Below are 26,527 nucleotides of genomic sequence, written 5' to 3'. Positions count from 1 at the left end.
TTCTTGCCCCTCTACACAACAGTATTTCAATCAGGTTGACCAGACCGTCGTCCCATTTGTTATCTTTCCTTACCCCCAGCTTCCAACATAGGATCGTAGACATATATGCATTCGCGAACTGATTATATGTTAGAAGTCTAAAATTAGAAAAGCATATTTGACGTGTTTCAGTTAAAATGAAGTCCAAAGACGTATCAGTGTGTAAGCTGTAAAAGCTAAAAAAAATTTTAAACCACAAAACTAGTACAAATCAATGTTCATTTACATGAAGTCAATCGACCTTCTAAGGTACAATACTAAAATAGACATAGTATCTAGACTAATAAGGGCGAACTACCCCCTTTCATTTGGTGTCACCAGGGTATTACAACTGGGCGGAAATTATATGGACTCAAAACTTTGATGTCTGCTTTTGCCACCCAGTCTCTCACTGGAGATCTAACGACCGTGACAAAGCAGAGCGCATGCACCAGGCCAGCGACCCCGTAGGCCGATGGAGCTGCAGTGATCAGGTAAAGACCGACCCCGTCTTGTCCTTTCCTCAGAGCAGGGAAGTCTGAGTGCAGGTGAATGGGGAAAGCATGGAGAAGATGGTTTTCTGGAGTAAGAGTTGAGCAAGAGAGGGAGTGACCTCATACAGAGGCTGGACGTATACAGTGGGCGACCCTGATACCCACGTAGCAGCCTGCCCAGTTCGGCAAAGAGAAGAGAAGCATGGCAAAGTTGAAAACACACTCAAAACCGAAATCCCCAGTTTGTTTTGAAATAGATCCTTTTAAAATTAAACTTGTTTTTGCCAAGTGGCCGTGATGGCTGCTCTCTTACATGGCTACTGAGAACTAGGTTAAGGGCACTGAAGAAAATTCCTTTTAGATACAGTTCTCCAGAGATTTCAAATACAAGAAAAGCAAGACTAGATAAACCAGAAAAGCAGAGTGGTAGTTTAGGCTCTTCACAATCTGTATAAATCCAAATCTAAGAAAGCTGCCCTAGTCCTACTACCCCTTTAATACCAATCCACAGGAAATCTTAAAATTGCCCATAAAAACTTTTTTAGCACAAATTTATATTTCGTTTTCAATGAAAAAACTCTTAATTTCGTATTTTTCATACCACTTTTTTCTTTTTTATTTAAAATATTATAACCAATTAACATACTAGGTAACAATGTTTACATTCCAGTGGTGCATGTTTAATGACTAGGGCATGAATGATTAAAAACCACAATAATTATCTCAGCATTCCCTACAAAGTGCCCCATTTTGTTTTGTCTAGAGGAGAGGAGAGGGAATGGAACACAGGGAAGGAACAGGTATGAAGAAGGAATGGCATCATATAGGGAGAAAAGCAAATGTCAATTATCATATGTAGGTTTTCAGGTTTTAAACCTGTTGAACAGGATAAACTGTAATGAGAAAATAGATGTCACAGTCCAAGTAGACAGCTAGTTCAGTTTAACTTCATCATTCAGCTAAAAGATTAAGAGCTTCTCAAAAATATACCAAATATCGGGCCTACAAAAGTAATTTATTTCTTCGTAAAATTTACTAAGATTTATTCCTTTTGTAAAATGTAAAGAATGGACTGATATCACGAGCAGGTTTCTACTTATAAAAACAGACAGTAATAATGTCCAACGAACACATCTAACACAATTTTCCAAGATACACAGTGAAAGATTTTACGCATGAGTCTCTCTTACTGATGCAAGGTATATATTTTACATACTTACTGGTATTGTGTCAACATTGGCTATAAAGTATTTAACACACATTTATAATTCACACTCAGTAAAGAGCTTACAGTAAGGGCAATAGCTTACTTGGGAAAGCATAGAAAATTAGTGTGAGGTAGTTCAATAAAAACCTAGTTTAATTTGTAAATTATTGTGAGACTAGAACATTGTGCAAAACTAATCCACAGATAAGATTTCTCAAAAGTCTCAGTAACGAAGAGAATCTAAACTAGAAATGGCCAGAAATTGTTACTCTTACTAGACTCTCCTTAAGAGCACTTAACTAAGAGCAGTTAGTTTGAAATTAATTCGGATTTTTGTTTTCCTTGCGAGTTTTCTAATCGTACCCCAAACTATACATTTCTGCTTCAATGCCCTTTACCTCTTCATCTTTCTTGCTATTAAGGAAAAAGTAGTTTCCTCTGATTCAGGAAAAACCTAAGAGAGATCATAGAAACACAATGTACGCTAACATGTAAAGGATATGGAGGCAACATTTAAGAGGGCTGCTAATGACAGAACAGTGGTGTTTGGTTTTTCTACTGGTAAGAGAAGTTTACTGGGGTCATGGGGCTTCATGCATTCACTCTACAGCTAATGTGTGACTAATGAACAACACTCACAAACAAACTACAACAGTATTTTTGAAAATAGACTATGTCTTTACCTCAAAGTGTGGTGCAGGCTTGTGCCTAGGCAACACTGAGTAGTTAAGTCTTCATATGTGTAGCACATACTGGCCGACAGTGTAAACCAAGTCTTATCTGTAACCCTGAAACAGCTTCACGTGCCCTCTTCTGATTTCACTATCAGACACTTACGTCCTCTTCACCTTCATCTTTTTAGACAAAACAGCAGGGTTAACAAGGAACAGAATAATGAAAAGTACAGGCAAGTCTGCTGCTTTGCATACCACCAAGCTTCTCTGTACCGTGAAGGGGGTTGTGTGGTGGCCTCCTCATTTAAAGGCTGGCATTTCTCTTAGTACGTGTGGGGTGAAGCACTGTGCCTTTACCGACCTGGAAGGGTGCATACCAGGAACACCAGCAGCTGAGGGTGTGTGACAAAATGAGAACTGTTCGGCAAGCAGCGTCAAAGAGTTGAGATGCTCTATTCACGTCTATTGTAACGAAGCAATCCCAACAACACAATCATTTTACAAATGGTCAGTATACACCAGAGAGTAACAGAGTAGTAAATCAGGAAGAACTATGAGAAAAGAATTAGTGTCTCTTTCCTGTAAAGGTGAATAATAATATAAATGTGAACAATAAATCTTAGTCAAAATAATTTTTTGACGGTAAGATGATGGATATATTAAATATATATGAAGTTGAAAAACCAAAGCTCTAAGAGAAGCAAGGTGGCTTTACGGAAGTACTGCTGGACAGAAATCTTACTTGTAATTTCTCTTAAAACACACACAAATGTTTAAGATGTCTTAAACGTTCAAAAAAGCTGTAAAACAAAAACAATCAGTACTTCTTTAACTTCACAGATTTAAGGGATGAGGGAAAGTTGTATTTAGATATTGCATTTTAAAAACGTAGGGCACACAACATTTAACAAGCAAACTTTGTTTTCAGGATATAGTTTGCCAAGTATTTTAGTCTACATTAATGAATAAGGATTCCTTTTCTCTGAATCAACTGAAACATGCTGGCTGGCAAGGGGGAGCTGGCATTTACAACAGATGATACAGGAAGAACACCTGGTTTTCCTTGCTTAATCAAAATCTGTATCAACAGAGATGGCTTATTAGCAATCAAACATAAAATATGGGGAACTTCTGAAAGCATGTCAGTTGTTAAAGTGCAATAGTGAAATAATCTATCCTAGGGAAAATAAAGCTAATTAACTGCCAAACTAATATAAACTAAGAACACACTCATGCTCAAATTTCTGCTAACATCGTAAATCCAATCCTGTTTCTGCCACTCTAGAGGTGTTACAGTCTCAAAACTCTAATTTGCTTAACAAAATTAATGCACCATGTTGTAGGAGTAGAAAAGGGACTGATAAAAAGGCTGACAACCTCCAGAGGCTAGATATCATGACATAAAACCATCAAAAACAAACTTGCTATTTCAAAGCATATTAAAAAGGCTAACGTATTTTAATCCTGAATATTGCACATTAACAATAACCTAAAATAAGTAACTCAAAAGGAATCTTGCACTAAATACACGAATCACAGGCCAAGCGAACTTTCAGACACTGCATGTTGAGATGCACCAGTTCTTGCTCTTACTGGTCAGTAATTCCCATGGGCTTCCTGCCTAGAACCTTGTCACTGATTTACGTATGCATTTCCCAGTTCATGATATAAAATCCGTCTTGTTCCAAAAATAACAAAAGGTGCCTGGGGCCGTACAGACGATGTATTTCAGAGAAAATGAGACTTCAATGACATTTACTTACGAAAAAGTCAGTTGTGGAGAAATAATTCCGCAGATAGAAAATGTAAACAGTTAACATACACTTGTCAGGAGCAGCACCATTCTTACCCTACTCAACATCCACATTGCATGTTTTATTGAAAATCAGGTATAAAAAAAACAAAGACTCAGACTGAATAACCACCACTTATGCCTGCTCTGCTCAATGTGAAGAAACAGTCCTTAGAAAATGATATCCTATATATGGCTGTGTGCTACTATTTTCAGATGAACGGTATATTGCTCATTTGATACATCACCTACAGAAATTGAAGTAGGCTTCGGAACCTCCTGACAGCTAGTATAAATAGGATTATGCTACAGGTAGAATCAAATGGCCAGAAACGCCTTGAGAACTGGTGCTCAACTGACTGATATCATGCTAGGAAACCAGAAAGGTCCCAGGTCCAAGGGCCTGAGGCTGCAGGAAAGGGAAAGACCAGACTCTAGACCACAGCTGGGACCTACAGCCTGAGTAGATTAACTCAGTGTATACAAAAACAGGCTCATAGCTAGTAGAAGTGAACCATCTGTTTATTTGCATTGAAATGTATTATTCATGAAGTATCCTCTTGACTTTATGTGATCATAATCTTTGAGCATGCCACAAATTTGCAGAAAATACCATATTCTTTTTACTTGGCTTCTGTTGTGTGTGGGGGGGGGGGGCGGGGAATAGGAGGGTGGTGGTAGACGCCCAGCATCTTCAAAGACATGCTCTGAGTTATTCTGTCATTTAGATGATGGGGCTTTTGCCAAAAAACAATGTAGGATGTAGGATTACCTACCAATTGTTGAAATTAAATTAATATTGGCAAGTAGCAAATATTGGAGGTTTTTTAACACGTTCATCATTTACAGTAGTTATTCCTGAATACAACTGGCTACAGGTTATTTTCCCTCACTCCTCTGGGGTTATTTCATTGATAAGCACATAACCCTGAAGGATAGCATCATGAACAAAACATTTGAAATAAAATTCTAATAAAAAAAACCTATAAAAATCTTAAATAATTCATGATATAGGCAAGTCACCACATAATAGTTGCTTTGATAAACAAAATCTTACAAATTCAGTAAAAAAAAAATCAGCAGCATAAGATAAAGCAAATATGCAAAAATTTTAAACCATGATAAAATAATTAGGTTTACATTATACAGTTAATTACAGCAAAAATACAATAGTTTTGTTGCTGTTTTAAAACACAACTTAAGTTTTAAATTACATCACTTGAAATTAAAAAAAATAAACTACTTTACTACAAAATGAATTCTACATTTTTGAAAAGTCACTCAAAAATAAGACCACTGAATTGTTTTCAAAGTAGTTCTATCAATGACTAAACGACTCCCCATCCCCCCACCCCCCTGCCAAGGCCCAAGTAGTCATCTACAACAGCCCAGAGGTCCAGCTGATGCTTCCAGACTGCTATCTGTATCTGAGGCCAAAGTCGGATCTGTTGACATTGAAGACACATCATTGACAGACGATGATGACGATGGATGCTGAGAGCCATTGATCACTGCTGCACCTGTGCTATGAGAAACAAAACAGCAAATCAGTTGCAGACAGAGTTGCACACTGAGCTACCTGTACTGTACTGGCTACTTCTAGTAATCAATCATTTTTTTTCTCTTGGCTTTAAAAGGTTTAAAAGTTGTGTGTGTGATAATACATGCAATACTGTCGGTACTGCATTTCTTGGGACAGAGGATCCAAAGGGATATGTAACTCAAAAAGTTAAAAACCACTGCCCTAATAAAAATGGCTTATGTTATCTTCTCACTGTAAACTCCAAGCAGTATTCTGGCACATCTTGTTTTAAAGAAAAAGCCAAGACAAAGACTAAAATCATTCTAAATGGAAGGGTCCTTAGTTCAACTGTCCCAGTTTAGGTTATAGGACTTGCCAGGGTCACTCAAGAACCCTATTTGGGTAAACTCAAGTTCTTGTTATTTTTACTGTAATAAATACTTCATAAATGCTAGCATGGATTTATTCAACAAAGTAGGGGAAGACTGTTTCCTTTACTGAAAGTATAGGTAACAAGCATTTCTTGGATTTTAAAAAGGAACAGGAATACATAACCAATAGTGAAATCCTTTCAAGGGGGCTGGGTTAGGAAAGGGGAAGGGATGTCACTTGGGGGGTGGGAAATATGTTAACGGTGATTCACATTCTTAGGTAAGTACTTCTGAACTATGGGATTACTAAATAAGGGCCATTCCAAACTTGAGCCTATTAAATAATGCAAGTTATACAAAAGTTCTTAAGAACTCATTTATGGAATAAAAGCAGTGGTTTCCAAATTGAGCAGTAAGAATTTCTAGGGCTGAGTTTTCAGGCACTCAAAGGATGCTAAAACAAAGCAGGTTGAAAACCACTACTCCAGAACCCAGCATCTCAGTGCTTGAAATCATCCTACCATTCTAATGATGAACCATAAAACACTTTAGAATACAAAAGGTCCTCTGAGAGCTTGTCTTCAAATCTAACAAGGAAATAGCCAGGGGAGTGGGGATAGGCAAATCTTTAGGGTGTTGGGCCGGACTGGTCCATTAGGTTTCTAGCCAGAGTGAACCGAAGACATTATATTTTAAATTCAATCCATAGGACACTACAGAATGCACCTGTTCTGACTGAAGAGTACACAATACCACAGCTAGCTTCAAAGACTTATACCGAAATATTCAAATCATAAAAGGGTTCCACCAAATATACATTTTATGCCTCTATTTTGTAACCCAAACTTCATTTTATCCAAACTGCTTAATTTGATAAAAATTAACTTTTATTTTCTAATTAAAAAAAATTTTTTTAAGTAATCTCTACACCCAACGTGGAGCTTAAATTTACAACCCTGAGATCAAGAATCGTTATGTTCTACCAACTGAGCCAGCCAGGTGCCTCCAAAATTAACTTTTAAATGCATTAAATAGTTAACTTTCTTTTAAGTGTTTTTTTTTTTTTAATTTTTTAATGTTTGTTTTATTTTTGAGAGACAGAGAGCACAAGCAGGGGAGGGGCAGAGAGACAGGGAGACACAGAATCTGAAGCAGACTCCAGGTTCTGAGCTGTTAGCACAGAGCCCGATGCAGGGCTCGAACTCACAAACCGTGAGATCATGACCTGAGCCAAAGTCCGGCACCTACAACTGAGCCACACCCAGGCAACCCTAAATAGTTAACTTCTAAATCTGAAAATCAAATACCTAAGAAAAGTACTTGCTTTTTTTCCCTGAACTTTAAAGCAATCTAGTAAATTCTCAAATATCTGAATTGGCAATAATAGGGAAAATCCTTCATTTTAGGTAGCTGAGTCATTTCCCCCTAAGGTGAGTCTCTACACCCTCAAAGGCATGCAAACTTAGCCAAACCAAAATAAAGATAGGAAAAGTGGGAAAAATAATATATTTAATTTCCAAAATTCAAGGTGAAATCATATTGTGATTATCTGATAGTTTAATCTGTCAAAGACTTTCTTCTCTTTTTCCATATAATCAAGAACTGAATATTTTTATAATGGGTTGAGTTATTAACACTCTTCTCCCTAAGCTATACCTGAGAATCCAGAAAATGTCTAGAAACCTGCAGTCCTGTCCTTACCACTGACTTATTTTATAACCATAGTCAAGTGCTGTTTAAGATCCAGTTTCTTTAAATAAGTTAAAAACAGATAAAACTGCTCTATCTCATGAAATTAAGTTTACTCAAGTATCTGACACTTCCGATGTGCCACTCATTAGGAGAGCATTCTGAAATATAAGTCTCCTTGGGGCGCCTGGGTGGTGCAGTCGGTTAAGCGTCCGACTTCAGCCAGGTCACGATCTCGCGGTCCGTGAGTTCGAGCCCTGCGTCGGGCTCTGGGCTGATGGCTCAGAGCCTGGAGCCTGTTTCCGATTCTGTGTCTCCCTCTCTCTCTGCCCCTCCCCCGTTCATGCTCTGTCTCTCTCTGTCCCAAAAATAAATAAATGTTGAAAAAAAAAAATTTTGAAATATAAGTCTCCCACATAATGGATTTTTCAAATCCCACTCAAAGCTCCATCATGAACTAAATTTAGTTGTAACTACTACTGTACATCAATACAAAGCTAATTAACTCAGCTATTAAAGCATTTATAATATAGCTTTTGTTACAACTAAATTGTAGGTAAAAGCTGTCAAAATCATTTTATGTATTTTAAAAAAAATTTTTTTTTACATTTATTTATTTTTGAGAGACAGAGACAGCGTGAGCAGGGGAGGGGCAGAGAGGGAGAGACACAGAATCAGAAGCAGGCTCCAGGCTCTGAGCTGTCAGCACAGAGCCCGATGTGGGGCTTGAACCCACGAACCGTGAGATCAGGACCTGAGCTGAACTCAGAAGCTCAACCGACTGAGCCACCCAGGTGCCCCCATTTTCTATTTTCAACAGGATCTATATTATAATTTGTAAGACTGTATTCCTGATCAAGGATTTAAAAAATAAAAAATTTCAAAAACTCACAAATATAACCAAAAGTGCCTCAGAAAGCCACAGAAACTAAACAAATGTTTATAGTATAACAAAATGGGCATTTGAAACTATAGTTAAAAATCTTACTCATATAATATTTTTATTTTTTTTAGAACGTAGAAGAGTTTTAAAGGGATGGTTAAAATGGCATAGTCTTACTCAAATTCAAGACCTATCTCTTAAAACACTACTCAGCCTTCAAGGTTCAGTTCAAATTTCATCTCTTTCATAAAGCTGTTCTAACTTCTGTAGCCAAAAGTCTCCGCTGCCAGCTAAAGGCCACATGGGATGCTAGAAAAACCATGCCATTTGAAGTTACTGATGAACATGGCTGTATTAGCTTTTCTACATAATACATTTGTAATTTTATGTTCATTTAATTCTTCTGAACTTTAGTTTCCTCATCTGTAAAATGTGCATAATATTCCCTTCAATGAGGTATCAGGGGCTGAATGAAATAAAGTACATAAACCACCAGTGCCTGTCATATAGTTTGTACTGAATATATACATGTTACCTGTCATTTAACTTTTTCTCCCAATGCTTTATGCTTTTATAAGTGCTAACATTAAATATAGCTTGTGATAAAAGAAAATGTTTAACTCCTGCAAACCAGTTTTCTTTTTAGATGGAACACTTCCTAATGGCAGTTTTAATGTTACTGCCTTGGTTCAACAAATCAATACCAAAATGAGAAAGATGGTAACTTAATGAGAAAGACGTACTAAATCTTTCAATGAAGGCTTAGTTTATTTATCCAAAGTAAAGACTATTAAAATCCTGGTAAGTATATTGAATTATGAAAAATTTCTTCTTTAAAGAGAACAATGCCAATACAAAATGGTTTTAAATTTCCATTTTTCAATAGAATGTCAGTATTATAGAAAAAGATGTGTATTTTATGGAGTCAGTTACCGATATATTAGCATGATATATTGGGACAACAGTGTACCTACCAGTGGTTTCAAATTAAAGCACCCAAACTACACTCCCTATACTTAAACTTTGAATAGTAACAGTGATAAATACGGGAAACAATACGTGATCCATGCAACTGAAGATTACAACACAAGAAGTAACCCTAACCTTATAACCTTATAACCTTAACCAAGCTTATATAGTAACCAACCTAAAGGAGAGGGCTGCCCCCGTATAACTCCATTCTTGGTTCTCTCCTCCAAGTCCATAACTTCTTTGTATATCAACTCTGAAAAAGAGGTGAACAAAAACAAACTTTTCAAAGTCTGAGAGCCAACCTCACAGATATCTGTTTTAAGTTGAACATTTTTACACACATTAAAGACTTCTAATAGTGTCCTTTCAATGGTAAAGTGTCCCTAAGTGTCAGTCTAAGATTCAAAGGTGTTTGTAACAATACCCTGATCCTGAACAATGAACTATACTGAAAGAACAAAATATCTGGTATAACTAATGTTCCTAAAGTTGGATTAAGGACAGAGCTGGGGTTAGAAGCCTTATCTTTTTTACTCCACCAGAACTCTGTACTATACCATATCATTCTACACATGCTCAGTTCTGTCTCAGTGAGAGCTTAAATCACATTTGTTTCATTCATGTCTTATTTCCTGGTTGTGACACAGTAACCTAGTACATTGTAGGTGCTTATCCAGATATCTGTTAAAAGACTTAAGTACAGAAGTGTATGGAAGCCTCTTTAATTGGGATGGAATATACATTTTTTAATATGAAATTGTCAAATTGATTTCCATACAACACCCAGTGCTCATCCCAAAAGGTGCCCTCCTCAATACTCATCACCCACCCTCCCCTCCCTCCCACCCCCCATCTACCCTCAGTTTGTTCTCAGTTTTTAAGAGTCTCTTATGCTTTGGCTCTCTCCCTCTCTAACCTCTTTTTTTTTTTTCTACCCCTCCCCCATGGACTTCTGTTAAAAAAAAAAAGCAGGTAGCTACACTTCAACTCCTTATGATTTGAAGCATAACATGCTATCACAGTCAAGATTTTTCCATGGGAACCTCATTTTTTAACTGGACTTCTGGACAGTGGATGGACTGTGTGAGCACTGTTCCAACTGAAGAGAGATGCCAAATGCTGCCTTGAGGTCCTATGTGCCTCCTGCCCTGCGTTCTTCTAAGTGATCTTGAGGTCAAGTGTGATGCACCATAAGGGTAAGAATATCTACTTCAGAAGAGCCTTCTAGTCAATGCTACAATCACCATTATGCATCACCATATTTGAGTCAGGAATCCTTTGAGAACTGCATAAGCACAACAAACCCTCTTCTGAGGAAAAGGTACAAGTAGAGAATGTTGCCCAGAATTTCAAGGAGTCTGAATTCCTTAAACTGATAAGGAATCTCTGATTATAAGGTAAATTGAGTGGATATGTTGAAATGAACAAGAGCTAGAGACACCTAACTTTCCTTGCTATATTAATCTTTTTGGGCTTCGAAGGAGAAAAATAGGATAGAGGGAAGAATGAAAGATGCTTTTCTTTAAAGAAAAAAAAAAGGGGAGAAGAACCAAAGCTACTTAGGAGTACTAAGTAGGCAACGCAACATGTAAGTTAATGGCTCTGCCAACAGATTTTTCTTTCTGTTGTAATGCTAAACCTCTTAAGCAGATTTTTAAAAAGGCAGTTTGCGGGGCACCCAGGTGGCTCAGTCGGTTAAGCATTCAACTTGGCTTTGGTTCATGTCATGATCTCGTATGGGATCATGGGATCTCCCAATTGGGAGATCGGACCCATGTTGGGCTCTGCACTGGGCATGGAGCCTGCTTGGGATTCTCTCTCTCTGACTCTCTCTCTCTCTTTCTCTGCCCCTCCCCTGTCCAAACACTCACCCTCTTTAAAAAAAGAAAAAAGAAAAAAGAAAAAAAGGCATTTTGTGGGTAATTACTGAGCTACACTTAGACTAGGAGAAAAAGATACAGAATAAATTCCAGATACATCTTTACACACAAACAAAAATACAGTTGACTCTTGAACAACATGGGTTTGAAATGCATGGGTCCAGTTATACGTGGACTTTTTTCAACAAATATATTCACAGTACTGTAAATTTTCTCTTATGATTTTAATAACTTTTTTTTTCTCTAGCATACTTTATTGTAAGAATACAGTATATAATACATATAACATTAAAATCTGTGCTAACCAACCATGTTATTGGTAAAGCTTCCAGAAAACAGCAGGTTATTAGCAGCTGTTTTAGGGGAGTCAAAAATTTTATGTGAATTTTCAAGTGCGTGTGAGTCAGCACCCTAACCCCTGCATTGCTGGAAGGGTCAACTATACTGTGTTACACTGATTTTAAGATGCACTTTTACCAGTTTATTATCTTGGAAATGGGGCTGCATCTTACAATCAATGGTGCCGTGCCCCTGGCAGTGTTTTCTTAGTGGTATACAGCGGTGTGTTTTACAACTGGTGGCCTATTAAGGTTATAAGAAATACATAAATGCCTATTCTAAATGTAATGGTATATAAAAATATCAGGCAAGATATTTTAGTACACACTTTGATCCACAATTACATCCTTGTACATTACTTATTACATATACAGATATACTAGGTTCTACTCAATTCTATCACTCTGGTGGGCTCTAGAGGGTCTGTGTGTTTCCCTAAAGTCAACTCAGAGAAGACCAATCTCTGGTTATTCCTAAAAAGAAAGAATCAAATTCATTCTTCCCAAACAGGTTTATAGACAGATCACTTGTTTAAGTTTGTTATCTCCTCACTACCTTTAGCCCTGCAACCATTTTGGTACTTAGCTCTTAATAAGATGTCCTCTGTCTCCATTTTTTTTTAATTTTTTTTTTTCAACGTTTATTTATTTTTGGGACAGAGAGAGACAGAGCATGAACGGGGGAGGGGCAGAGAGAGAGGGAGACACAGAATCGGAAACAGGCTCCAGGCTCTGAGCCATCAGCCCAGAGCCCGACGCGGGGCTCGAACTCCCGGACCGCGAGATCGTGACCTGGCTGAAGTCGGATGCTTAACCGACTGCGCCACTCAGGCGCCCCTCCATTTTAAGATAAGGTAAAGAAGGGACCAAGTGACCTGCCCAAAGTCATGCGGCCTATAAAAGTCATCAAATTACTAAATGACAACAATGCAAATGGAAGTGAACAGGATCTAAAAATTATCTGGCTCCAGTGTTCCAGGGAATCTTTTAATGAAAGAAACACTTTAACATTTCTGTGACAATCAATGTATTATTAATGTTTACCCACATACACAAAGTAAAACTACCATATTAGAGTTGCAAAGATTAAAAATTAACTCGGTTGGGGAGGGTGGGGGTAAAACAGACATTCTACACAATGCTGATGGAAGTATAAACTGCTATAAGTTCTATGGAAAGTAATTTGGGAATATCCTTTGGCCTGACAAATCTCCTTATAGGATTTTTCTTACAGGCCCATTCTCACATGTGCACAACAACACTGCAGAGCTGTCTGTAACAACAACAGCCTGGACACAAAGCTCTTCAAGAGGGAGTTAAATACAGAAATTGTGACACAGTCGTACAGCAGAATGCTAACAGCTTTTAAGCCAAATGAGCCAGATATGTGGAAGGAGACAGAAGAATCTTGACGATAAATGATTATATCAACAAAGCAAATGTGAACAGTATACGACCATTTGTGATTAAAACAGGGTGGGAGAGAAAGAGAGGGAGATGGCAAACACAAGTCTGTGTATCTGTACACTATGGAAGAACATACAAATTTCAGAAAGCACTGATATGTCTCTCTGGGGTAGGAAACACGAGAGATTCAGATTAAGTCAGGGATGGAGGAGACTTAATTTCTACCTCTATAAAAACATTAATAATCCTCTTACCAAATATCAGTTATGAATAACAAGTATCTTTAATTTTCCTAACATGATTAAATCAACATAAAGATTCAGATGCTCTTTCAGCTTCATCTCTAAGAACTTGGCGAATGTTACCTTTCCACTCTTCTATTGTATGTTCCCTTTCATCTAATTGCTTGTCAGGTATCTTGGGTGGTGGCTGAAAAACACAAGGGCAGTAATAATTGAGTTGCTTTATTGGGAGTACATAAATTCTTTATAATTATTTGAAGTATTAGAGGCTTTCAAAAATACATCATCAGACCAACCTTCTTATATAGAGAAACTAATTTTGGACAACAAAATGACAAAAAAAAAAAAAAAAAAAAGATGTTGAACTGTCTTTTTCTCTTCTTCCAGTTTTTGAAATTGTCACATTTTATTTATATTACAGAATTGTGCTATGCTTTGGACACAATAATTTGTTTTGCAATTAGTTACAACGTTTTCCCAAAGTGTTCAACATTCTAGCTCATTATGTAAAAGGCAAGGCAAAAAGGTAAGAAACAGTGGGATGTAGCTTTATTTTGTGTCAGGGGTGCTTGGAGATGCTCATTAACTTAAGATACCATTCATGCAAAAACAGAAAAATACCATCATCATTTATCTATACTTTTATTTAAATTTAAAAAGTCTCCTCCAAACCTAACTCTAACTCAATATATTCTTCAAACATTAAGAAAAGAACTTACAGCTTCTGCTTCAGAAGGATCATACCAGACATTGATATATGGATGCTGGAGGGCTTCATCTACAGAGATCCTTTTAGATGCATCAATTACCAGCATTTTGGATAACAAGTCCCTTGCCTGACTGGCTGTAAAAATAATGATGTTAATGTACATGTACCTCATAAAAGTTTTTAAATTACCATAAACTTCAGAAACTTGACATTATCATTTATCAAAAAGTATATGTTCTTTTTAAAAGAACAGATTTTACTATAAAATCTGGTTATACATATGGTCAAAAAAAAATTTTACAAAAAAAAAGTAACTAAAGTTTTTCACTTTGTTCCATTACCCAGAGAGGATGCTGGGTTATATCCCGTAAGAACATAAACACACACACACACACACACACACTCAAAATGGGATTAAATATATGTATTTATAAAAAGTACCTTTAAGTTTGTTGTGTTCCGAGTCAGCTGGGAAAAGTACATCAGGGAAGAGTTTCTCAAAGCTATATCCAGCATATTTAGGTCTGTTTTCAACGTAAGTCCTTACTGTTGGTTGTAGTTTCTTCATGAATTCAGGGCATGGTGTTCCAAGCTGTTCAATAACTTTATTCCACTGATCAATATCTAATATCAAGTAGCTAAGAAAAATACTCTGTATCTAATGTTCAACACATTAGTCATATCTATATTAAAATGACAAGAAAATGGCATTTAAAAAACCCTAAGAAAGAATGTGGCAGTTATATATCTTCTGTCTTATAGCCAGCTTGTAAAAGGCAATGACTGTAGACAGACAGAAAGGATCAATAAACAAGCTTTGTTAACCTTACTTTGTGTGTGTGTGTGTGTGTGTCTAATACTGATTTTACCCTAACAATGGAAGCTTAAACCTACAAATTCTATATACAAATGATAGGTGACTGAAGAAATAATGACAATTACTACTCACAGGGAATCTGAATTTAAACTGTGCACAATTCTAGAATACAAAATCTGTCTTTTCTTGCAGCTTATCAGAAAATGTGAAGGATAAGAAATATTTCTTATAATCTGTCCTACTTTTTTTAGTTTTCTACACTGACAGAAAATAACCTGTAGCAATAAAAATGATGGGTCTAACAAAAGTGGCATTTTCTTTTGCCACTCTTTGTTTACCTTACGTTAATGAAAATGTTTTTAAAGCTCTGAAACTTAAGAAAATGAGTCTGTTTTGGTAAGTTGTGAGGTTAGGACTCCTTGGTCTTTTTCCTCCTAGTCTTTATACTCCAAGTCTTCTCTACACACTAACTCAACTTTTCTTACTGTAACCCAGTGAGTATGGCTTTTTCCATCCCCGGTCCTACAACAACTCTAAGTGTCACTAGCTGATAAACACGTAACAGATCACTGTTAATATGAATACTAAAAGTGGTCAGATGAACAAAAAGAATGAACCCAAATCTACTCATCACCATATAAAACTATCACTGCTAAAATTATCTGATGAAAATATCAGTATGTTATGTTGAATAATGAGACAGCAACCAAAAAACACGAAACACACAGAACATTAACAAAAGAGGAGGTGTTGGGGGTAAAAAACAAAAGGATGAACAGAAGCAACAGACAATTCTAAAATTCATATTAAGTCCTAAGGTACTTCTAAGACTTACTCAAGTGTACAATTATTAGAAATTTTAATGCAAGCCATGATTTTTGATTTAGGTTAATAAATCAACTCAAAGCCAGCAAGTAATTGTGGATAATTAACTTGAGCAGTTGTCAGAATTAACATACAAAACAATAAATGAGGGAAAGGAAAGTCTATGTCAAATAGCAGGTGGTATTTTGAAAGAGTAATTTAACAATACTTTATTATTAGGGAGAGACAAATACATTATACCTGACCAAGCTGAAGTGCTATCATACATTTTGACCTTTAGAAACTACATTTTAGGCCAAAGGTAAGGATACGATCTGTACCTGGGAACAAAACACCACCTTTGATCATTTCTCCCATGATGCACCCAACTGACCAAATGTCAACTGAAAACAAAATGCAATGACATTAACATAAAGATTTTGGTTAAAATAAAAAAAAATATTTAAACATTAAAAAAAATCACATACACCATGTATACTTTAAAATTATAGAAAGCAGTATAAAATAAAAATGAGTGACAGTGAATGTGCTCTAACTACCAGCAGAGACTGTATGTCCTACTGCCAGATGCAGCCTACAAATATTTCAGCTTCTTTTCTCAACAATTTTTGAACTATAACAGCCACAAACTTTACATCTGTTTACGAAACCCATATATATATGTATATATATATGAATGTACCATGTTTATTTTCATTAGAGAACACAAGGAAGTTCATCACCTAACTAATTAAACTGCTGCAGCAGCACAAGGATACAGTCCCTTCCTGGAAAGAGGATTTTGTGGCAAACCATTTCTCCCATAATGCACCCCACAGACCATAAATCCACTATATGTTTGCAGCACAAAAGAAGGAAAAGCAAAGCAAAAGGTCATTAAAATCAAAGAAGCATAATATGACTGCATTATATAAAAACTGCAAAACATCACAAAAAGAAAAAAGTGATTTTAATTTTAGCTAATGGAATAATTTAAAACACAAAATATTTTTCAAAAGGCTTTGATTCACAAAAGCAAACGTGAAGTATTGCCTTTTAACTACACATCTAATTTTAAAGTGAGAGCTATGCACAGAAATCACATAATTAAGAAACTTATACATTTTGTCTCTAAAAATTTGTTTATAAAATAGGCAGAACAAAACACAGACTTTACAAATAAGGCTGAAAATGAACACGAGGTAGCAAAATTTAAACAAAATTTTGATTCTATTTTGAGGGTCAACTGTGCATTATACTCTCTCTTTAAGTCAAATAAAAGAAAAAAGCATGAGCAGAAATAATCTAGTATATTAAAATCTTTACACAGAAAGAATGTTTCTATGAACAATTACAGTTAAAAAGTTAATCGAAAGCTCTTCAGAAATTTTCAAACTGGATTTCAAACTGGATAAATGTATTAAAGAAATCCTATGTTTATTCTGAATCAGAAGTAATTTGTCTTCTTGGCAATGCCATGTTACATTTACCCTACTATCCCAAAAGGAACAAGTGCTTAGAGAACGAGCAAATAATCAATTAAGAAAACTTAAACTTTTTTCTCCACCTGAAGTTTTTTAAACCCATATAGCCAAACTGCTTTGGTTTAAGTTAGTTTTAGCTGGGTACAGTATGAAAGTTCCTACAGATTTATTATCTACAGAGTCTCCTCAATGACTCACTGACTCTTATCAACTCTAATCAATGCTGAAAAGAATCTGCCAGAAACAGAAAGGGCAATCTCCACCTGTTTCACTAATATACCCTGACATTTTATATCTTTGGTCTGAAAATTTGGTAAAAACAGGAGAGTACATGGCTAAATTTGTTGTGGTAATCACTTCATAATGTATATAAACACTGAATCACTGTGTTGTACACTTGAAATTAATATAATATTGTATGTTAACTCTACTTCAATTAAAATAAAAAGGAGAATAGGTGGCTGCAGCTTAATAGAAGAGGGGAAGAATGAGCAATTTAAAAAGAAAGCCTTAGAAACTTGCATTTGTTTTTGAAGTTTCCAGGCCCTTTTTGAGAGCATGAAGAAAAGGGCAAAAGTATTAGGGAGAGGCGCCCATGCTGGTAGACTTATGAAATTAGAAGTCTGTACTTTCTAATACACTCAATAAAGAGACTGCCAGCTCATTACAGAATCTTAGGAACAAAGTTGGTAATAAATTTTGGAAATCCTGTAGAATTAAAGTTTCTCTAAAATTTTATATTAAGGGGCGCCTGGGTGGCTCTGTCGGTTAAGTGTCCGACTTTGGCTCAGGTCATGATCTCGTGGTTTGTGGGTTCGAGCCCTGCGTCAGGCTCTGTGCTGACAGCTCAGAGCCTGGAGCCTGCTTCAGATTCTGTGTCTCCCTCTCTCTCTCTACCCCTCCCCTGGTCATGCTCTGTCTCTCTCTCAAAATTAAACAAACACTAAAAAAATAAAGAAATAAAATAAAAATAAAATTTCATATTAAAATACATATGAGTTTTGGGGTGCCTGGGTGGCTCAGTCAATTGAGCGTCTGACTCTTGATTTGGGCTCAGGTCATGATCTTGCAGTTCATGGGATCCTGGGATCTAGGGATTAAGCCCTGCCTTGGGCTCCAAGCTGACACTCTCCCTCTCTCTCTGTCCCACACCTGTGCTCATGGGCACACGCACTCTCTCTCAAAAATAAAAATAGAAATAGAAATAAATACATATGAATCCTTATGATTCAAAACTTTCAAGAACAGAATTTTAAAGGGAAAAGTAATACTCATAAATCAGTTCAAAGAACAATTTTTTCCAGGGTTTTCATTTTATGGAAAAAATCTACAACAATAACTTTTTCCTATAGATTTTTAGAGAATGGCAAACTTTAGTTAAAGATCCAGGACATAATTTATATAGATAACCTTAAGAAAAACGTTATTTTTAAACAAATTTCAAAAGCTGCAAGCGTGGGAAGATACTGTCTGGGTTAGTGAAGTCTCTCAGAACATAGTAAGCCTAATTCAAACAAAAAACTAGCTTTAAAGGGTCAAACTGCTTAGTCTGTTTGGCAGTTTAAATATATTCCATTATATCACAGTTTCCAAAAAGCTTAATGGTAGCTTGCAATAAAAGACAAAGTTATTAAAACAAATGGCGGTGGGTGTCACTAAAAGAAGGAAGTTCTTATGTTTAACTTTGCTGCTAATGTTATCATGAGTGAGCATTACATTTAACTCCATTTCCTGAGGCAAAAAAAAGGCAATCAAGTGATCTCCACAGTTCTTATCTAAGACAGGAAAGCATGCCAATTCTTCATAGGATAGTTTCTCTTGATGTTAATTTCTGGTAGGGAGCTATGTCCCAAAATCACATTTACAGGTCACTGAGTGACACAATATCCATGACAACCAATAGTTTTACAGCAAATGCAAAAGCAATCTTCATGCTGATCACTTGAAGTATCAACTCTCAAAAGAAGAGTCTAATATTAAATCCAACTCACCAAATTCTAAGGCATACAACAATTTTAGGTAGAGAGTAAGAAAACAGAACAGCATGTTTACTTAGGAAAGAATAATTGTAAGTGTTTAAAGTGTTTGTTTTTAATTAATTCAGAAAAGCAAAGGAAATTAAGCTAAAACCCTCTGTTCAATATAGTCTTTTATAAAAAAGAAATTTGAAGATTAATATAGTTTCTTGATTCAAAGTAAACTGCTTGCTGTTCTAGATTTCTTGATAGAAAAAACACCTAGGTCCTTTTCTAGGGAGTATTTTGGATGAAATTGCATTTTAAAAGTTATAGTTTAAGTTAATAATAATCCTGTGCAGATTTATTCATCTCCTAAATATCTGAGTGAGATTCAACAATACTTTCTTTTTTTAATTTTTTTTTAACATTTATTCATTCTTGAGAGACAGAGAGACAGAACATGAGGGGCAGAGACAGCGAGAGGGAGACACAGAATCTGAAGCAGGTTCCAGGCTGAGCTGTCAGCACAGAGCCGGAAGTGGGGCTCGAACCACGAACTGTGAGATCACGACCTGAGCCAAAGTCGGATGCTTAACCGAGTGAGCCACCCAGGCGCCCCCAACAAAACTTCTTAAATTCTATATATGTACATATATGTATAAAATTTCTAAAAATGCATGAACTACATGCCTGATAATTTTCAATCTTGATTCTACTGTTGAAATATATAATTGAATATACCCATATACAATAATGCTATTTCTTTAAGGCAGGATACAAGGCTTTGATGAAACACTGTTTTTCCCCAAAGACCACCTTAATTAATTATCCATCAGCTTTGCAGAATGGCCTCAATGTAGCTCTTACAGTTTACACTAAGTGCTAGAACCTTAGTTTCATGGGATTGGAAATATGTTCAAATATCACCAATGCAAAGTAGGATTATTACTAAAAACAAACTGTCAATCTACCACATACTTCCTAAGTCCCTGTTAGAAATGCTCATTTTCTGGGCGCCTGGGTGACTTGGTTTAAGCGTCCGACTTCAGCTCAGATCATGATCTCACATTTTGTGAGTTCAAGCCCCGCATCAGGCTCTGTGCTGACAGCGTGGAGCCTGGAGCCTGCTTCGGATTCTGTGTCTCCCTCTCTCTCTGCCCCTCCCTCGCTTATGCTCTGTCTGTCTCTCTCTCTCTCTCTCAAGAATAAACATTAAAAAATTTAAAAAAAGAAATGCTCATTTTCAAGTTACAGGCAAACAAATGGCATATACTGTTTCAGGGGCAATAGCAACAAACTCTTTATCCAACTGTAGTGTTGACTGTTATGTACTTCTATTTAAATAAACAGGGGCCCCAAGTTTTTCCAAACATTTATGACAAAATTTATAGTTACTTTCAAACTCCTGATAAACACCTCAGTGGTACATTTAACTCTATGCACTTCCAGCTTAAATATTTACATAATAAATCTGATAAACAAAAGCCAGTAACAGTATTTTGAGTAAATAGTGTTTGCTGACCGTTTTCTTTGTAGCCCATCCCTAGGATGACCTCAGGTGCTCTGTAGTAGCGAGTCACTACGTAAGGCGTCATCATAAAACTAGTTCCTGCAGTCCTGGCCAGTCCAAAGTCAAGAATCTTCAAAGTGCAGTCTGATTTTACCACTATATTACTGGGCTTTAAGTCCTTCAAAATACAAAAATAAAAAATGGCTGCTGTGATATATACAAACATTTTACAGTTCACAAATTGTTAGATCAGTTGTAAAATAATTCATGGTAATTGTTATAATTTATCTCATTACAATCCGTATCACTGCTCAGATTCCTTGTAACAGGTAATTGTAAGACATTAGCTTGATGGCATTTTTCACTTATGAATACATACTTATTACAGAAATTAGCAATGGAAATTATGATTAGCTAGAAATTTTCAATCAAGTGCAATAAAAGCAATTTTGAAAGGTATTTTAAAGCTCACGTAAGAACTGTTACAGTAAAATAAAGAGAATAGTTAAGGTAAGCATTTATACTCATTTGTATACTAAATTACCAGATTTTTAAAAATCTCATTTTAAAGTCACAATGAGCTTTATATAGATAAGTCAACGGGCCATTCTATTGACAATCCAAGACCTTTCAAATTGGCAGATTTTCAGCGTGCTTTGGTGGCTCAGTCAGTTAAGTGTCTGACTCTTGGTTTTGGCTCAGGTCATGATCTCACAATTCATGGGTTCAAGTCCCACACTGGGCTCTGTGCCTATAGTACCCACCCTGCTTGGGATTCTCTCTTTCCTCTCTGCCCCTACCCCACTTGCTCTCTTTGTCAAAGTAAATAAATAAACTTTAAAAAAATTAAAAAAAAAAAAACCAAATTGGCAGACTTTCATTTGTAAAGGACTGAAATGATCTTTTTTTAAAGTCATTATCAGTTTTTTTCAGCTTAAAAAAATTTTTTTTAATGTTTTTTTAAATTTGTTTTTGAGAGACAGAGAGAGAGAGAGAGAGAGAGAGAGAGAGAGAACAAGTGGTAGAGGGGGCAGAGAAAGAGGGAGACACAGAATCCGAAGCAGGCTGCAGGCTCTGAGCTGTTCACACAGAGCCCAAAGCAGGGCTTGAACCCAAGAACCCAGAGATCGTGATCTGAGCTGAAGTCAGAGGCTCAACCAACTGAGCCACCCAGGCGTCCCATGGACTGAAATGATCATTACCAGTGTTTCCATCACTGGCTTCCCACTTTAAATCACACAAATGTGTTCATAAAATTGTTGTCTGCCCATAGAAGTAGGACACCATTGTCTTGGTGCCACTAATCCATAAAATACTAGCAGTTGATGCTACCAAATAAGGTCCTTGTGAAGAATTTTCTACCTGCCCAACCTTAAGGAATTCTATGCTATGATCATTAAAAGGAAGGCAGCAGCAGCATAAACACTCATGACTTTCAAGTCCAACACACTTTGTCTGTTAGCTCTGATGAATCTTATTATGAACCAAGAAACCAAAGAAAGCAAACTCAATGTATCTGCCCACAAACACATTCCATTATGGGTACAGATATGCAGTACGTAACGTTGAATATCAACGATTAATACAAAAGAAAAAAGCTGGCCTGTAAGACACTGTTTACACTTTTGTAACACCTATATCCAGAAAATCATGTATGTTGTCTTTAGCATATTTTGATAGGCGATCATGAATGGGTTTAGAAGATATGTACTCCAAGGGCTTTGTCAAATTGAAAAAAGATATCAACAGGCTTAATGAAATATAAAATGAAAGTTTTCATTACAGCTATTTTGTACATATAATGTCGTACTATTTACAAAACACATTATCTCAGCAAATACAGCCTGTTCAAGAATTGCATATTGCAAAACTGAAACTACTTCAGTGTCTACTGTGATGGTTAATGATTAATGGCTCTTTACACTACTACACTCTAGCCTAGAAATAAGATGCCAACCTTAAATACTTTATTTTGGAAAGATTAAGAGCAAAATATAATTTTTTTACAAATATGTTTTGTCAAGAAAATGCTTCAAAGACTATTACCTGAAATTCATCCTTGTATCAACTTACAGCTTTCCACAGATGTAACACTGCTAACTATCCATGAGAACTAAATTTGCATAAATTTGTGGCAGAGGAAGTAGGATTAATCTAATAATCCAGCTTCTCCACAGTATTTTTCAGCCTCCTCACAGACAAGCCCTAACCATGATGAGCTCTAGTCAATGGGCTGTGAGTGGGAGCAAAGGACACAAGGGCCAGGGGCGCCTGGGTGGCTCAGTTGGTTAAGCGGCTGACTTCGGCTCAGGTCATGATTTCGTGGTCTGTGAGTTCAAGCCCCGCATCGGGCTCTGTGCTGACAGCTCAGAGCCTGGAGTCTGCTTCAGATTCTGTGTCTCCCTCTCTCTGACCCTCCCCCGTTCATGCTCTGTCTCTCTCTGTCTCAAAAATAAATAAACGTTAAAAAAAAAAAAGAAAAAAAAAAAGAACAGAAGGGCCACTGCAAGACACCCTGTTGTCTCTTCCTCGGCTCTGGTGATTAGTACCTCCCAGATAGTGGACCCTCTGTCAAGCGAGCTTGCTGAGCACCTATGTCCTTACCCCACCATGACCTGCACTGGATATGTAGTATGGGCCATAAACCTTAGCTGTGTTAAGCTCCTGAGAATTCAGGGTTTATTTGTTACCATGACATAGCCTAGTTGTACCACTGCAATTTGAAATAAGGAATATCTATTTGGTCTCTGTCCCAATTACTGGCACAGAGCTCCTAAAACCCTTGCATTACCTAAAAGAGCACTAAAAGTGAAAGAACTACTTTTTGTTATTCCTAAGAAGTCCCATTCAACCAAACCAGAGTTTATGTTAAGGAGGTGACTTTTGTTAAGTTCCAAAGATGGGGGGCTGGTTGCCAGGGGCAACAACAAGATGATTAGAGGGTCAGAACTCTCAGCATTTCCCACTCAGATCACCAGAGAGAAGAAGGCTAAAGACCAAATTCAACATCAAAGGCTAATGATTTAATCAATCATAACATGTAATGCAGCCTCCATAAAAAAAAAAAAAAAAAAGGACTGGTAAGGAGAACTTGCAGGCTGGTGAACATGTGGAGGTGCTGGGAGAATAAATCTTGCCCAGTACATCTCTCTATCTGGCTGTTTCTGAGTTATGTCCTTTGTAATAAACTGGTGAGTTCCCTGAGTTCTGTGAGCCACTCTAGCAAATTAATTGAACCCAAGGAAGGGGTCTTATAAACCTCTGAATTATAGCAGTAGTTCAGAAGCACAGGTAACAAGCTGGGTTTGTGACTGGCATCAGAACAGTGGGTACTTCTGGGCCAGATCCCTTAACCTGTTGGATCTGATGCTATCTCCAGGTAGGTAGTATCAGGATTGAGTTAAATTATCAGATACCCAGCTGGTGTCCAGAAAATCTGAGAAGTGTTTGGTGTGGGAAAAACTACCACACATTTGGCGTCAGAAGTAGTACAGCAATAGTGTAAAAGCAAAGGAAACACACAATGTTTTTCTTTTACACTAGTCTATTTTAACACTGAAATTAGTACTAGAAGTGGGGTGTTACTATTATAGACACAGAATCTTGGCTTAGCAGATTGAGCAGCAGGCAGCAGCGAAATTAATATCAGAGGTTGGAAAGGTGATCCAGATTATATATAGCAATACATTTCATGATCCTGTCACTTGCAGTAACTTGGAAGGCACAGCACTTGTATACTGAACCTGAAGCTCTAGAACAAGGGTTAACAAATTAAGGCCTATTTTTGTGAAGAAAGTTTTATTAGAACACAGTTCTCTTCATTCAATTACCTACTATATACAGCTGCTTTTGTGTTATTAGCTGTTTTGTGTTAGAGCTAAATAGCTGTGAGAGAAACTCTATCATCTGCAAAGGCTAAAAGATTCTCAAGTCTTTACAGAAAAAGTTTGCTGACCCCTGCTCTAGAAGAGATTGGGAAGCAAAACCTTCATAATGTGTGTTGATGGCCATTGGCCGCATTTGAAAGAACTGGCCACTTTAAAAGCAAAAATGAAAGGGACCCGGAGTCTAGATTTTCAGGACCTTGCCATTCTAGAAAAGCTAAATGCTACTGAACCCTTAAAAAATGGCAGATTGTCCAGTAACTCTCTCCCCCTCCCAACCCAATATATACATTTTCCTTGACTTCACAGTGGTATTATGTCCCGATAAAACCTCCTAACTTGAAAATATCGTAAGATGAAAATGCATTTAATATATCTAACCTACTGAACATTAGAGCTTAAGGCTACCCTACCTTAAACATGCTCAGAACGCTTACATTAGCCTACGGCTGGGCAAATCATCTAATGCAAAGCCTGTTTTACAGTCAAGTGTCGAACAGCTCATGTGATTTATTGGTGGTGTCCTGAAAGTGAAAACCAGAATGGCTGTATGCGTAGGGAAAGCTTGCTACGTGCAGCAGCCGTTCACCCTGTGACGGCGTGGCGGCGGGAGCCGCGGCACTGTGACAGAGTGCTGCACCACATTATCGCTAACCTGGGAAAGGATCAAATTCAAAGCACGGTTTCACACCGTACTTTTCACACCACAGTAAAGTGGAAAAATTAGGTGGAGCCCCCATGAGGAAGGGACCATCTGTGCTCCTCCACCTTACTAATGAGCCAAAGTCAGATGACTTGTTTTAGGCAATGGAATGTGAGGGAATATGTTGTACACCAAATCTGAAAAGTTCTCTATATTTTTAAAAAATTTTTTTAAAAAAAGTTTATTTTAAGAGAGAGAGAGCGCGCACGCACACAAGCATGGGAGGGTCAGAGAGAGGGAGGGAGAAAGAGAGAATCCCAAGCAGGCTCCACACTACCAGCACAGAGCCCGACGCAAGGCTTGAACTCGTGAACTGTGAGATCATGACCTGAGCCAAAATCAACAGTCAGATGCTTAACCAACTGAGCCACCCAGGCGCCCCGAAAAGAAGTTTTAAATATGCTTGATTTAGCTTGGCTCTTGCTCCTCCATCTTTCACCAGGAGGAAGGGATGTGCCCCAGGGAGGCACCCTTTCAGCCTGGATGCTGAAACGTGAAGGTGGAACAAACCTGGGATCTGAAGCAGTGCCACACGGCCAACCCTGCAGACCCCTGAACAAGCAATAAACGTTGTCTTATGCCACCAATACCTTGGATTTGTTTTTCATGCATCATTTCCACGTAATAATTCTGAAAACCCTGGAGGGAAAAAGACCAGTAAGATCTTTCAAAAACTTGATGAAAATGCCTCAGACTTGTCAACAGAAGCCTGAAAACTTAAAGGTAGACATTAAATCCAAGAATGCAGAACCAGTGACTAACAACAGTGCTGTGAAAAGAACTGTAATTAAAAACAAGAAGCCTCTTAAGTTTCTGAGAGAGTTGTATTGTCAAAGAGCCCAGGGGCGCCTGGGTGGTTCAGTCAGTTAAGCACCCAATTTCATCTCAGGTCATGGTCTCACATGTCGTGGGTTCAAGCCCCATGTCAGGCTCCACAATGACAGTGTACAGGCTATGTGGGATTTTCTCTTTCCCTCCCTCTGTCCTTCTCTCTCTCTCAAATATAAATAAATAAACTTAAAAACAAAAACAAAAACACCTCCATTAGCCTGTGACTCTTCTGGCTTTAAAACAGTAGCTCTCAATTCAGGGCAATTTTGCCCTCAAGGGATATTTGGCCATGTCTAGAGACAGTTTTGGTTGTCGTAACTGGGAAGTACTGGTGGGAT

At 37.2% G+C, this 26,527-nt stretch overlaps 1 protein-coding gene across 5 annotated transcripts in view; it reads right to left on the bottom strand.

Moving 5' to 3' along the window:
- Positions 1-1,103: 1,103 nt before the first annotated feature.
- Positions 1,104-26,527, bottom strand: part of MAPK8 (mitogen-activated protein kinase 8) — a 102,051-nt gene continuing 76,627 nt past the window's right edge. For 3 of the 5 annotated variants that reach the window (XM_047073077.1, XM_047073075.1, XM_047073079.1), the window contains 7 exons: positions 20,784-20,949; positions 16,152-16,223; positions 14,640-14,822; positions 14,209-14,333; positions 13,613-13,676; positions 9,798-9,875; positions 1,104-5,705 (listed from right to left, as the gene is read on the bottom strand). In XM_047073077.1, coding sequence (XP_046929033.1) covers positions 5,560-5,705; positions 9,798-9,875; positions 13,613-13,676; positions 14,209-14,333; positions 14,640-14,822; positions 16,152-16,223; positions 20,784-20,949 — 834 coding nt within the window. In that variant the 3' untranslated portion in view covers positions 1,104-5,559. Of the gene's footprint in view, positions 5,711-9,797; positions 9,876-13,612; positions 13,677-14,208; positions 14,334-14,639; positions 14,823-16,151; positions 16,224-16,598; positions 16,671-20,783; positions 20,950-26,527 lie in introns of all 5 variants that reach the window. The other 2 variants (XM_047073076.1, XM_047073080.1) reach the window with 2 other exon arrangements.

Source organism: Lynx rufus, unplaced genomic scaffold (genome assembly GCF_022079265.1).
Source record: "Lynx rufus isolate CCGP_SWC_20201006 ecotype Redwood Valley unplaced genomic scaffold, mLynRuf1.p SCAF_11, whole genome shotgun sequence".
NCBI lineage: Eukaryota > Metazoa > Chordata > Mammalia > Carnivora > Felidae > Lynx > Lynx rufus.
The sequence above is the reverse complement of the archived record's forward strand: the minus strand, read 5'-3'. Positions and strand labels throughout refer to the sequence as shown.